The sequence below is a fragment of the Microtus oregoni genome, unplaced genomic scaffold, assembly GCF_018167655.1.
Source record: "Microtus oregoni isolate MIOR12 unplaced genomic scaffold, Mior012 000099F_ref0000060, whole genome shotgun sequence".
Lineage (NCBI taxonomy): Eukaryota > Metazoa > Chordata > Mammalia > Rodentia > Cricetidae > Microtus > Microtus oregoni.
In genome coordinates this window covers 1,440,298-1,453,810 of record NW_024544712.1, presented here as the reverse complement: position 1 = coordinate 1,453,810, position 13,513 = coordinate 1,440,298, and the positions used below count along the sequence as shown (strand labels likewise).

Sequence of the window (13,513 nt, the reverse complement as noted above, 5' to 3'; positions counted from 1 at the left end):
ACACAAACCACACACGCACATCACACATGCACAATACACACATGCATACCACACACACACTCATGTACACACACACACCACACACACAAACCACACACGCACACCACACATGCACACCACACACACACCATACACACACCACGCACACACACACACCACACACACATGCACACCACTCACACATGCACCACACACACATACAACATACACACGCATACCACACACACACTCATGTACACACACACCACACACACAAACCACACACGCACACCACACATGCACACCACACACACACCATACACACACCACGCACACACACACACCACACACATGCACACTACTCACACATGCACCACACACACACATACAACATACTCACGCATACCACACACACACTCATGTACACACACAAACCACACACGCACACCACACATGCACAATACACACATGCATACCACACACACACTCATGTACACACACACACCACACACACAAACCACACACGCACACCACACATGCACACCATACACACACCACGCACACACACACACACACACCACACACACACATGCACACCACTCACACATGCACCACACACACATACAACATACACACGCATACCACACACACACTCATGTACACACACACACCACACACACAAACCACACACGCACACCACACATGCACAATACACACATGCATACCACACACACCACACACACACACACACACCCAAAGAATTGAAAATAGGAGCTCAGATAACTGTATATACATGTTCACAACAGTACTACTCATAGCAGCCAAATGATAGAAACAATCTAAATTTCTATTTGAAGGAGCATAATGGGGCTTGTCCATATGACGGTTTATTACACAACCATGAAAAACTCACTAAGTGAAAAATACTATATGCAAAGCCATTCAGTTTATTATCATCTGTGTGACTATCCAGAACAGACAACTCCACAGAATAAGGCGTATAGGTGGCTCTCAGGGCCAGCAAGGATGGTAGTGACTACTAACGGGAACAAATTCTTTTGTGCTGATCAAAATGTCCTGGAATTAGTTAGTAGTGATGGCTGAACAACACTGCGCATGTGCAAAGCATCTCTGAACTTCTCACTTTCAAATAACAAATTTTATGTGATGTGAATTTCACCTCATCTGAAAATACAACAATGTAAACCCAACAACCTCCTCACCGACAGCCCGAGAAACTCTTGGCAAGAAACCGTTCATGGCACAGAAGTCGATCTGGTCCTTTCCGTTGGGCAGGCATGTGACCATCTAATCTGTGGCGACCTCTCTTCTGTTCTCTCCTAGCACCATGATGCTCTACCACATTATGGCCTGGGGCCTGGCTGTGCTGCTCTGCGTGGAGGGGGCAGTCATGCTCTACTACCCGTCCGTGTCCAGGTAAGCCCGGTCACCCCGTAATGTAGTGCTCAGATCCCTGGTCTATTGCATGTCTCTAACATGGAATGAAAAGCTGGATAGATGAATCCCACTGGAAAAGAATGAGGGACAGTAAGTCAGGGGTAGAGAATTTTTCAACACGCTTAAGGCATTGAGATCCACCCCTCCCTGCGAACAGAGATATTTATAAAACCTCAGGGCCTGAGGATGACCACTGTAAATTTAAGCAGAAAACAGAGAGGTAGAGAGTATCTCTGTGATTTTAGGAATGTGTCTACCGGGGCTCAGCACAGCACAGCCCTCCTGGTCAATCCTACCCTTTGCCTGTGTTTGTTAATAAAGTTTTATCGGAACACACACTTGTTTGTGTGTGGACCGCTGCCACCTTTGCTTGACAGACATAGGATTCAGAGCTACCAGAGACCACAAAGCTGAAATATACGAACCATCTGCTTCTGTACGGGAGAAGTTTGCTGACCCATAGTGTAGAATGCTTTTGATGACTCTTGGTTTTTTTGTTAGATGTCTGTCTCCACTTTGGTATTGCCTTGTCTAGGAATCACTTTTCTGTGGCTGTGAATAAATACCGTGACTCAAGGTAACTTAAGGAAGAGAGAGTTTATTTGAGCTTACACTTCCAGAGAGATGAAAAGTCCATTGTGACAGGGAGGCATGGCAGCAAGAGGTAGCCATGATTGCATGATCAGGAAGCTGAAAGATCACGTCTTCGACCACAAACACAGAACAAAGACAGTGAACTGAAGGCCTCTTCAAATACCTGAGCCTGTTGGGGACATTCCTCATTTCAACAATTGCAACCTGCCAACCAGGGATCTTCTCAGGGAGCTCTGTGCAAGCACACTCTATATTTTGCTTTCTGAAAAGCTTATAAAGAACAGACAACAGTGTTACCACTATCACAGTAGAGCACGCTTAACTGGAAAGCTCCTTCTTTTCTCCCTTTCTTTTCTTGTGTCCTCCCCTCTGGGACCTGGAAATTCCCAGAAAAAAATTGAGTACAAGACTTCCATTGATTCGTGGCTCGCAAGGAGGCCCCGGGTGCTCAAATGCCTTTAATTGAGCTTGGATTTAAAGTCTCGATGTGTGATTATCTCTTAGTCCTGTGCTACCCATTTTCTGGAACCCTGGGTGTTCTTTACGTATAGCCTCACTCTCGTTTCAACAATTGCAACCTGCCAACCAGGGATCTTCTCAGGGAGCTCTGTCATTTTCTCTCTGCCTGTCTGTCAGAATTACTCTTCTCTGCCTTTTCATGTCCCTGGAATTTTTCCAGACCACACTGATCCTTCATAACTGAAGAACATTATTTCTGTTAGAAAGAGTCATCATAGTGGCTCGTTGGCCTCTTTTTACCTGAACTGTTCCATGGCCTGCTTGGCCTTTGTTTATTAATTCACAGCCATTTTTCTCCTCTTAAATCATATGTGTTTTAGTTGATAGTTCTTAACTTTTTTAATTAAAAAATAATTTATTTGTACCAGTGTTTTGCCTGCATGTATGTATGTGCATCATGTGTGTGCCTGGTACTGAAGGAAGTCTGAAGAGGGCACAGGAACTCTGATGATTATGGTGTGTGGGTGCTGAGACTGAACCCAGGTCCTCGGCAAGAACAGCAAGTGCCGTCAACCTTTGAGCCATTCCTCAGTTCCAGATCCTATATTTGCCACATGCATGCATGACCTTTCACTGCATCCTAAGGTGACCAATGATTTTCATGATTAATCTGTAGAAATCCTCATTAGTTGCCCTAAAAACAACTGACTTCGTTATTCATGATAACAAAAAAAAAAGACTTCGTTATTCATGATAACGACATTTCATTTTAAATCTTTTTTGGAGGCAGGGTCTCTCTATTCTATAGCTCTGGCTGCCCTGGAACTCACTGTGTAGACCAGAATGACCTCAAACACAGAGACGCCACTGCTTTCCTCTTCCGAGTGCTGGGATTAAAGGCAAGCGCCACCACACCCAGCTTTTTTCACATCTTAAACTTCTACCTTCTGAGTTGTTCAAGGAGAGGAAGTGGATCGTATTCAAGTTCCTAGGCAAGGCCACATAGCAAGTACTCAAAGTCCAGAATTAAAATGGATGTCTTTGTCTCCCCTTCTACTTGGACTGTGTGTGTGTGTGTGTGTGTGTGTGTGTGTGTGTGTGTGTGTGTGTGTTTTCTTGAAGAGACTCAATGTAGAGAATCCACCACTCCGGAAGACTTTTTCCATCCTATACTTTCCCAGAAGGCCTTTATAAGTTTCCCCCAGTGAAATGCTCTATCACTCCTCCCATATATGAGACAGGAACATGACCTCTTATCTCAGTTTCCAGGGAAGTGGGTCATCTCAGCTAAAGCTTTTCTTTAAAGGAGAATGTTTTGGTATTCCTCTTTTCAGGTGTGAGAGGGGCCTGGACCATGCCATCCCCCATTATGTCACCACATACTTGCCACTACTGCTTGTCCTTGTGGCCAACCCCATCCTGTTTCACAAGACAGTGACTGCAGGTAAATCTTGCAGGGGGCGGGGTTACTCTTGTTATATGAACATTGAGTACATTTGCATGCCTTGGAACTCACAGAAAAAACAGCTGTTCCTTCTGCAGTGACACACGACAACTGAACTTATCATTTTTTCAAGACATGAATGGAATAGTTGGACAAAACGATCATGTTTAATAAGTGAAGATGTGAAAGTCTACCTACACAGGGTTTTTGCTGGTATTTGCTCAGCTAAAGATCATCGGTTTTGGTTGAGGCTTCACTTCTTTGCTGGGCTCCTCCAGAGTCTGCCTTTAGTCTGGATGGCCTGAAGGTAATTTTGTAAAACTGTAGAGGCCACTTCAGTAGAGGAAGAGACAGATAAGGGAAGGGGTGAGGTTTGGATTCAGAGTCTGGTCATCCCTAGGCAGTCACTTGACCTATGCATTTTTCCACAAGGACAGGAAACAGAAGTGGAACACAGGAAACAAGTCCATTGTAATGGTAAAAACTGAATGAGGGGAAGATAGTGAGTCAGCAAAGGGATACAGCTCTTACAGCTAGGACTAGGGGCCTGCGTCTCATCCCTTCCACCTCCTCAAGTGACCATGGCTCGGAGTGAGTGTCCATTGGTATCCATGTTTCTGTGCCTCTCTTGGGTAGAATGTGAGTTAAGGTATTTGCGCATTGGCCTTCACAGAAAGGTCATTTAAGACTCAGGAGTTGTTGCGAGAAACTTCTAAAGAGTGTTTAAAGCCTCTATCACTAGTGATAAACTGTTGACATGTTTGATGCATCTTTTCCTATCTGCTTTTAAATATAGTACATTAAATATTTTACTTTTTATGCTATAGTCTCAACTGTTGGTTGAACTGAAAAATATTTATTTATTTACTATATATATGTGTGTATGCCTACCTGAGTTTATGTGCATCACATGCATATCAAGGCCAAAAGAGGGCATTAGGTTCTCTGATGGGTGTGAGCTCTCATGTGGTTACTGGGAACCAAACTCCAGTCTTCTGCAAGGACAGAAAGTGTTTTTAATCATAGAGGCATCTCTCCGGCCCTTGCTTGTAGAATAAAAAAAAATTAAAAGTCTATTATTATTCCGGACACAGAAAGACAATTATCACATGTACTCACTCATATGTGGTTTTTAAACATAAAACAAAGAAAACCAGTCCACAAATCACAATCCCAGAGAACCTAGACAACAATGAGGACCCTAAGAGAGACATACATGGATCTAATCTACATGGGAAGTAGAAAAAGACAAGATCTCCTGAGTAAATTGGGAGCATGGAGACCATGGAGGATTGAAAGGGGAGGGGAGAGGCAGGGAGGGGAGCAGAGAAAAATGTGGAGCTCAATAAAAATCAAATATATATATATACACAAAACAAAACTCTATTATTATTGGTAGGAATTTATTGTCTTTAGATAAATTTTTTCTTATCTGCTTTTAAATATAGGAATTTTGTTTTAAAAATTTCACACAAGAAGTGTTTTTTGTCAAAGCAGTGGAAATGTCTTGGCCAAACACTATACTGTTCCAGTGGTTATATCTGTGCAACAGAACCATGGGTTATTATTCTCTAATTATATATTTTATCTTGTCTGTAAGGAGAATTTTTAACTTTTTCAATATTCTTTTTTTCTTTTATTTATTACTTTATAAATAATACAAATCAAAATTTCCACTTCCTCCCCTCCTCCGTTTCCTTCCCGCTCCCCCATACTGCTGCCCCCTCCCTCTCCAGTCCTAAGAGAGGGAAGGGTACCCTGCCCTGTGGGAAGTCCAAGGCCCTTCCCCTTCCATCGAGGCTTACTAAGGTATGCATCAAAATAGAATAGGATCACAAAAAGCCAGTACATGCAACACAGACAAATCCCAGTGCCATTATCATTGGCTTCTCAGTCTGCCCCAGTTGTGAGCCACATTCAGAGGGTCCAGTTTGATCCCATGCTCGTTCAGCCCTAGTCCAGCTGGTTTTGGTGAGCTCCCATTAGAACAGGCACACTGTCTCAGTGGGTGAACCAACCCCTTCTGGTCCTGACTTCCTTGCTCATATTCTCCCTCCTTCTGCTCTTCAACTAGACCTTGGGAGCTCAGTCCAGTGCTCCGATGTGGGTCTCTTTCTCTATCTCCATCTGTTGCCGGGTGAAGATTCTATGATGATATTCAAGATAGTCATCAGTCTAACTAAAAGACAAGGCCAGTTCAGGCACCCTCTCCTCCACTAACCAGGGTCCTAGCTGGTGTCATCCCCGTGGTCTCCTGTGAACCCCTCCAGAGCCAAGTCTCTTGTCAACCCTAAAATGCCTCCCTCAATTAAGATAACTCCTTCCCTGCTCCCACATCCGTCCTTCCTCCATCTCAACCATCCCATTCCCCCAAGCTCTTCCCAATCCTTCCAATCTCCCATCTCTCTCCTCTTCTCCCCTTCCCCCACCCCACCCCAGCCCCATGCTCACAACTTTTGTCTGCTTCCAATTTCCAGGAGGATCTATATATGTTTTTCGTTCAGTTCACCTTTTTACTTAGCTTCTCTAGGATTGCGAAATATAGGCTCAATGCCCTTTGTTTATGGCTAGAATCCACTAATGAGTGAGTTCAAACCATATTCATATTTTGGGGTCTGGGTTATCTCAATCAGGATAGTGTTTTCTTCATCCACCCGTTTGGATGCAAAATTCAAGATGTCATTGTTTTTTTTTTTACCACTGAATAGTACTCTAATGTGTATATGTGCCACACTTTCTTTATCCATTCTTCCATTGAAAGGCATCTAAGTTGTTTCCAGGTTCTGGCTATTACAAATAATGCTGCAATGAACATAGTTGAGCAAATGCTTTTGTAGTATGATTGGGCATCTCTTGGGTATATTCCCAACAGTGGCATTGCTGGATCCTGAGGTAGGTTGATTCCCAATTTCCTGAGAAACCACCATACTGATTTCCAAAGTGGTTGCACAAGTTTGCATTCTCACGAGAAATGGATGAGTGTTCCCCTTAGTCCTCATCCTCTCCAGCATATCATTGGTGTTTTTGAATTTAGCCATTCTGACAGGTATAAGATGGTATCTCAGAATTGTTTTGATTTGCATTTCCCTGATAGGCTAAGGAGGTTGAACATGTTCTTAAGTATCTTTTGGCCATTTGAAATTCTTCTGTTGAGATTTCTCTGTTCGGTTCAGTACCCCATTTTTTAATTGGGTTATTTAGAATGTTAATGTCTAGTTTCTTGAGTTCTTTATATATTTTGGAGATCAGTCCTTTGTCTGATGTGGGATTGGTGAAGATCTTCTCCCAGTCAGTAGGTTGTCTTTTTGTCTTAATGACAGTGTCCTTTGCTTTACAAAAGCTTCTCAGTTTCAGGAGGTCCTATTTATTCATTTTTGCTCTTATTGTCTGTGCTACTGGGGTTATACGTAGAAAGTGATCTCCTGTGCCCATGTATTGCAGGCTACTTCCTACTTTCTCTTCTGTCAGGTTCAGGGTGTCAGATTTATATTGAGGTCTTTAATCCATTTGGACTTGAGTTTTGTGCATGGTGATAGTTATGGATCTATTTTCATTTTTCTGTATGTTGACATCCAGTTATGCCAGCACCATTTGTTAAAGATGCTTTCTTTCTTCCATTGTTTACTTTTAGCTCCTTTATCGAAAATCAAGTGTTCATAGGTTTGTGGATATATATCCGGGTCTTCAATTCGATTCCATTGGTCAACATAACTGTTTTTATGCCAATACCAAGCTGTTTTCATTACTGCAGCTCTGTGATAGAGTTTAATGTCAGGGATGGAAATGCCTCCAGAAGTTCCATTATTGTATAGGATTGTTTTGGTTATCCTGGTTTTTTTTCCATATAAAGTTGATTTTTCTATCAAGGTCTGTGTGGAATTTTGTTGTGATTTTGATGGGGATTGCATTGAATCTATAGATTACCTTTGGTAGAATTGCTATTTTTATTACGTTGATCCTACCAGTCCAAGAGCATGGGAGATCTTTCCATTTTCTGGTATCTCTTCAATTTCTTTATTCAAAGACTTAAAGTTCTTGTCAAATAGATCTTTCACTTCCTTGGTTAGTGTTGCCCCAAGATACTTTATGTATTTGTGGCTATAGTGAAAGGTAATATTTCTCTGATTTTACTCTCAGATTCTTTATCCTTTGTGTATAGGAGGGCTACTGATTTTTTTGAGTTGATCTTGTATCCTGCCACATCACTGAAGGTACTCATCAGCTGTAGGAATTCTCTAGTAGAGTTTTGGGAATCACTAATGTACACTATCATATCATCTGCAAATAACAAATTTTGACTTCTTCCTTTCCAATTAGAATCCCCTTGATCTCCTTATGTTATCTTATTGCTATTGCTAGAACTTCAAACACTATGTTGAAGAGATATGGAGAGAGTGGACAGCCTTGTCTTGTTCCTGATTTTAGTGGAATGGCTTTGAGTTTCTCTCCATTTAATTTGATGTTACCTGTTGGCTTTCTGTATATTGCTTTTATTGTATTTAGATATAATCCTTGTATCCCTAATCTCTCCAAGACCTTTATCATAAAGGGGTGTTGAATTTTGTCAAATGCTTTTTCAGCATCTAATGAAATGATCATATGGTTTTTTTCTTTTAGTTTATTTATATGATGGATTACATTGATAGATTTTCTTATGTTGAACCAGCCCTGCATCTCTGGGATGAAGCCTACTTGATCATAATGGATGAGTTTTTGATGTGTTCTTGGATTCAGTTTGCCAGTAGTTTATTGAGAATTTTTGCATGGATGTTCATGAGTGAGACTAATTCTCTCTCTGTGTTGAGTCTTTGTATGATTTTGGTGTTAGGGTAACTGTAGATTCATTAAAAGGGCTTGGCAATGACTCTTTTGTTTCTATTCTGTGCAACACATTAAGGAGTATAGGTATTAGCTCTTCTTGGAAGTTCTGGTAGAATTCTGCACTAAAACCATCTGGCCCTAGAATTTTTTTTTTTTGGTTGGGATGTTTTTGATGACAACTTCTATTTCCTTGTGACTTATAGGTCTATTTTAATTGTTCACCTGGTCTTAATTTAATTTGGTATATGGTATTTATCTTTAAAAATGTCCATTTCTTTTACATTTTCCAATTTTGTGGAGTACAGGATTTGTAGTGAGACCTAATGGCAATCTGAATTTCCTCAGTGAATGTTGTTTTGTCCCCCTTTTCATTTCTGATATTGTTAATTTGAGTGTTCTCTCTCTGCCTTTTGATTAGTTTGGATAGAGGTTTGTCAATCTTGTCAATTTTCTCAAAGTACTAGCTCTTATTTTCGTTGATTCTTTGTATTGTTTTCTGTGTTTCTATTTTGTCGATTTCAGTCATCAGTTTGATTATTTCCAGTCTTCTACTCCTCCTGGGTGAGTCTGCTTCTTTTTTTTCTAGAGCTTTCAGGTGGGCTGTTAAGTCTCCAATGTGAGCTTTCTCTGTTTTCTTTAAGTGGGCACTTAGTGCTATGAACTTTCCTCTTAGCACTGCTTTCATAGTGTCCCATAGGTTTGAGTATGTTGTGTCTTCATTTTTGTTAAATTCAAGGAAGACTTTAATTTCTTTCTTTATTTCTTCCTTGACCTAAGGGTGGTTCAGTAGTTGACTGTTCAGTTTCCATGAGTTTGTAGGCTCTCTGGTTGTTTTATTGTTGTTAACTTCTAACTGTACTCCATGGTGATCCGATAAAACACAGGTGGTTACTCCAATTTTTTTGTATCTGTGGATGTTTGCTTTGTTACCAACTATGTGGTCGATTTTTGAGACGGTTCCATGAGGTGCTGCGAAGAAGGTATATTCTTTCCTGTTTGGGTGGAATGTTCTATAAATGTCTGTTAAGTCCATTTGATTCATTACATCTGTTAGTTCTCTTATTTCTTTGTTAAGTTTCTGTCTGGTTGACCTGTCCATTGGTGAGAGAGGAGTGTTGAAATCTCCTATTATTATTGTGTGGGGTTTGATGTGTGATTTGAATTCTAGTAATGTTTCTTTTACATATGTGGGTGCTTTTTCAATATTCTAAAATAGTAAGTGTATATTATTTTAGAATGGACAAAACAAGCCTTTAAAACACAATACTTGAATGAATTACTAATAAAATCAAGAGTTCAGTTAACAAATGATCAGTATTAATTTCCAAGTTGTGACAAAATTCCTGCATTTGTGTTTGATGTCAGCACCAGGAGAATCTAGAAGGACCTATAGGTTTGCCGCTATTCCCTGAGCTCAGTCAGTGAAGTTGAAAAAGCTCAGGGGAAGAGCACTTTCCTAGCATGCATGAGTCCTTATGTATCATTCCTAGTATCACAATATACAGAGTTATTTCAAAGTGTAAGTTTATATGTCTGTGTATGTATATATGTGTACATGTACATGTGTATATGTCTGTGTGCCTTGGTATCTGTGAGTACTCCAGGTACAACACTGTAATAACTGTCAGTGATGGGGTTTACCTCATGCTCTTCTGGCTATGTGTAAGCGTTCGTATCTGCTTTGATTTTCTTCTCTATTATGAGTTAATGTAAGTCATGAGTATTGTCTGATATTTCTTTACACTCCTACAGTGGCCTCTTTACTGAAAGGAAGAAAAGGTGTTTACACGGAGAATGAGAGGCTGATGGGAGCCGTGATCAAGAGCCTGTTTTTCAAAATAATGCTGGTGTTGATTGCATGGTAACCTTTCTTCTAGTATTTTTGTTGTTGCTTGTGCTAGTGGGAAGGATCTGCCAACTTGTCATTTTACTTTTCCAAATGTGATTTACGTGTTCCAAAGGAAATCATCTGGAAGGGAAATCTCTGAGACAATGTAATGCATCCCCTGAAGGAATGAACAAAACACAGGTCAACAAGTCCAGAACTCACTTTTTTTTTAAAAAAAAGAAAAACCTTTATGACAATTATGTATCAAACCCTGAGAATAAGAAGCTAACTATTCAAGTTTTTATTTATTTATTTTTTAAAGACAGAATCAGCCAGTTTTTCTTCTCCCTTTCTATTTTCTTATTGTTTTGAGACAATGTCTCCCCCCATATCCCTGGCTGACCCCTGTGGTTTGCTTGCCTCTGTCTTCCAGGTGCTGGGGTTGCAGAAAAACACCATCATGCCCAGCTATGGGTTCAGTTTTCAAATATTTAAGCTGTATGCACCTGGCATTTCGTCTCGTTGCTGGGCTGACCAAAGTAAAGGGGCAATGATGCTTTTTATCTTATGTAAATATAAGTATTTTGCTTGTGTGGAAGCAGATGTGCCATGTGTGTGTTTGGTGCCCATAGAGACCAGAAGAGTATGCCCAGATATCCCTGAAGTTAGCATTTTTTATCATTTATTTATTTATTTGTTTTTTAAGACAGGGACAGGGTCTCATGAGCTGCTCCGGGTTAGCCTGGAACTCACAGAGTTATGACTGCCTCTGGAACACTGGGGTTAAAACACATGCCACTATGCCCTGCAGGTACAGAATTTGTGAACTACCCTGTGAGTGCTGGGAACTGAACCCACATCCTCTGCGAGAACAGCAAGTGCTTCTCTGCCCTGGCCTAATTTTATGAGTGTACCCATCTGTCTTACTCTTTTCCCCACAATTCCTGTACCTTTAGAGAAAAGGCCCAGGGCACATCTTCAGTGTAAAGACTCAGCTCACTGAAGGGTAGAGAAGAAGCTGGGCAGTCATCCCCTTTTGTGCCCCCCCCCCCTTTCACAAACGTTTCTGGTTGATGCTTTGAAAACGTCTAACAAAGCTTATGTAAAAAGATTGCGATCCAAGCTGTAATGAATCAGTACCATACAGAACAAGGCAACTCTCCGTGGTATTACTTCCCCCAGCAGGAGGACATTTCTTTAATTGCCTTTCAGGTGAGGCCAACGTTAACTACTGCTTGTCATTCTTTCACCTTGTTATTTCACAGCGCAGGGACGCACCGAGACTAACATTTTAAAATTCCACACAAGGACTGATATTGAGTATTTTTCGGCTAGTGTGATAAAACATCATGTCAGAGGTAATTTATATAAAGAAAGATTTATTTGGGGCTTACAGTTCCAGAAGGATAGGCGTTCATCACTCTCATAGCAGCAAGCGCGGCAGCAAGCAGGTTGGTGCTGGGGCAGAAGCTCAGAGTTCACAACCCGATTCACAAAAAAAGAAGCAAAGATGCTCACTGAGAATGCTGTGGGCATTTGAGACTTCAGAACTCACTGAAAGTGATACTCCTCCCACAAGGCCAGACCTCCTAATCCTTCCCAAATAATTCCACCCACTGGGGGGGGGTAGGGTCAAGAGGCCATTCTCATTTAAACCAGATCAGGACTGGTGAGGTGGCTCAGTAAGCAAAGATGCTTACGCTCAGGTCTGACAATTTGATGTCTACATCCTACAAAGTTGTGGGAGAAAACCGACTTCAAGAGATGTCCTCCGACTGCACCCCAGCCCCGCCACAAGCACGCATGCACCGTCTCTCAGGGACACACAGATTCCTCATAAAATATCAAAATAGTATTTTGGTCTCCATCAAAAGTTTAGGTTACTTCTCAAAAAGAAAGAAGGAAGGAAGGAGGGAGGGAGGGGGGAGGGAGGGAGGGAGGGAGAGGGAGGGAGGAGGAACGAAGGAGCAAGAATGAAAGAGGAAGGAAGGAAGGAAGGAAGGAAGGAAGGAAGGAAGGAAGTCTTTAGGTTACCTCTCTTATGGAGGATGATTTCTGGTTTGATACAGGGTTAAACTTTACACCTTGATGTGATGTGCAGTGTTTCCATCAGGAGAATCATTTGAGGTCTGTGTTAGATCAAGAGAAGGATTTGTATCTCAACTAAAGTCTTGATGCCAACTCAACTCCTTCTTCCTAAAGTGGTCAAATTGCTACCAAAAACCGATACACACAAACCGTGGCGAAAGACATGATGAATTTCACTGAGTGACATTTTCCTTCCATCAGTTGGTCATCCAATATCATCAACAAAAGTCTTTTGTTCTACCTTGAAATGAAACCAGATATCCACGGAGACTCTCTGAAACGCATCCAGAATGCAGCCAGGACCACGTGGTTTATCATGGTAGGTCAATATAGACTTTTTTTTTCTTCTCATAAAAAAGGAAATCAACGTAAAAAACATTCAAAGTCCAGCATGTAAACATATAATCAGCGCGAGGTTCTTGGATGACCTCTATCACCTGGTGCACTGGCAAGCTAGATTCAGTCATCGCATTATTGAACAGGCTCAGGTCTGAGATGGAGCCTGGTGCTTGCATTCACGGGGTGTTTGATCTTTAGCACTGCAAAGTAAGTGAGTGAGTGAGTGAGTGAATGAGTTAATAAAAGCACAACAATCTCTGCTAAGTCACTTGCGCCTAGAATATGAAGGATTTGACGTTAACTCACAGGATCAAACTCTTACTCATTTTTTTTGCCTTTTTTAAAAATTAGATATTTTATTTTGCTTGTTTTTAAATTAGATGTTTTATTTTGCTTCTTTTTAAATTAGATATCTTACTTTGCTTCCTTTTAAATTAGATATTTTATTTTGTGTGTCTGGGTGTTTCAGAGGAATGCCAGTCCATTGGGCAAACCAGAACGGC

General features: G+C 41.1%; 1 protein-coding gene across 1 annotated transcript in view; it reads left to right on the top strand.

Annotated features, from left to right (window-relative positions):
• Positions 1–13,513, top strand: part of LOC121443099 (G-protein coupled receptor 143-like) — a 151,331-nt gene that overhangs the window by 135,692 nt on the left and 2,126 nt on the right. Inside the window, exons 4-7 of the mRNA XM_041644785.1 lie at positions 1,324–1,416; positions 3,825–3,934; positions 10,508–10,616; positions 12,873–12,990. Coding sequence (XP_041500719.1) covers positions 1,324–1,416; positions 3,825–3,934; positions 10,508–10,616; positions 12,873–12,990 — 430 coding nt within the window. The remainder of the gene's footprint in view (positions 1–1,323; positions 1,417–3,824; positions 3,935–10,507; positions 10,617–12,872; positions 12,991–13,513) is intronic.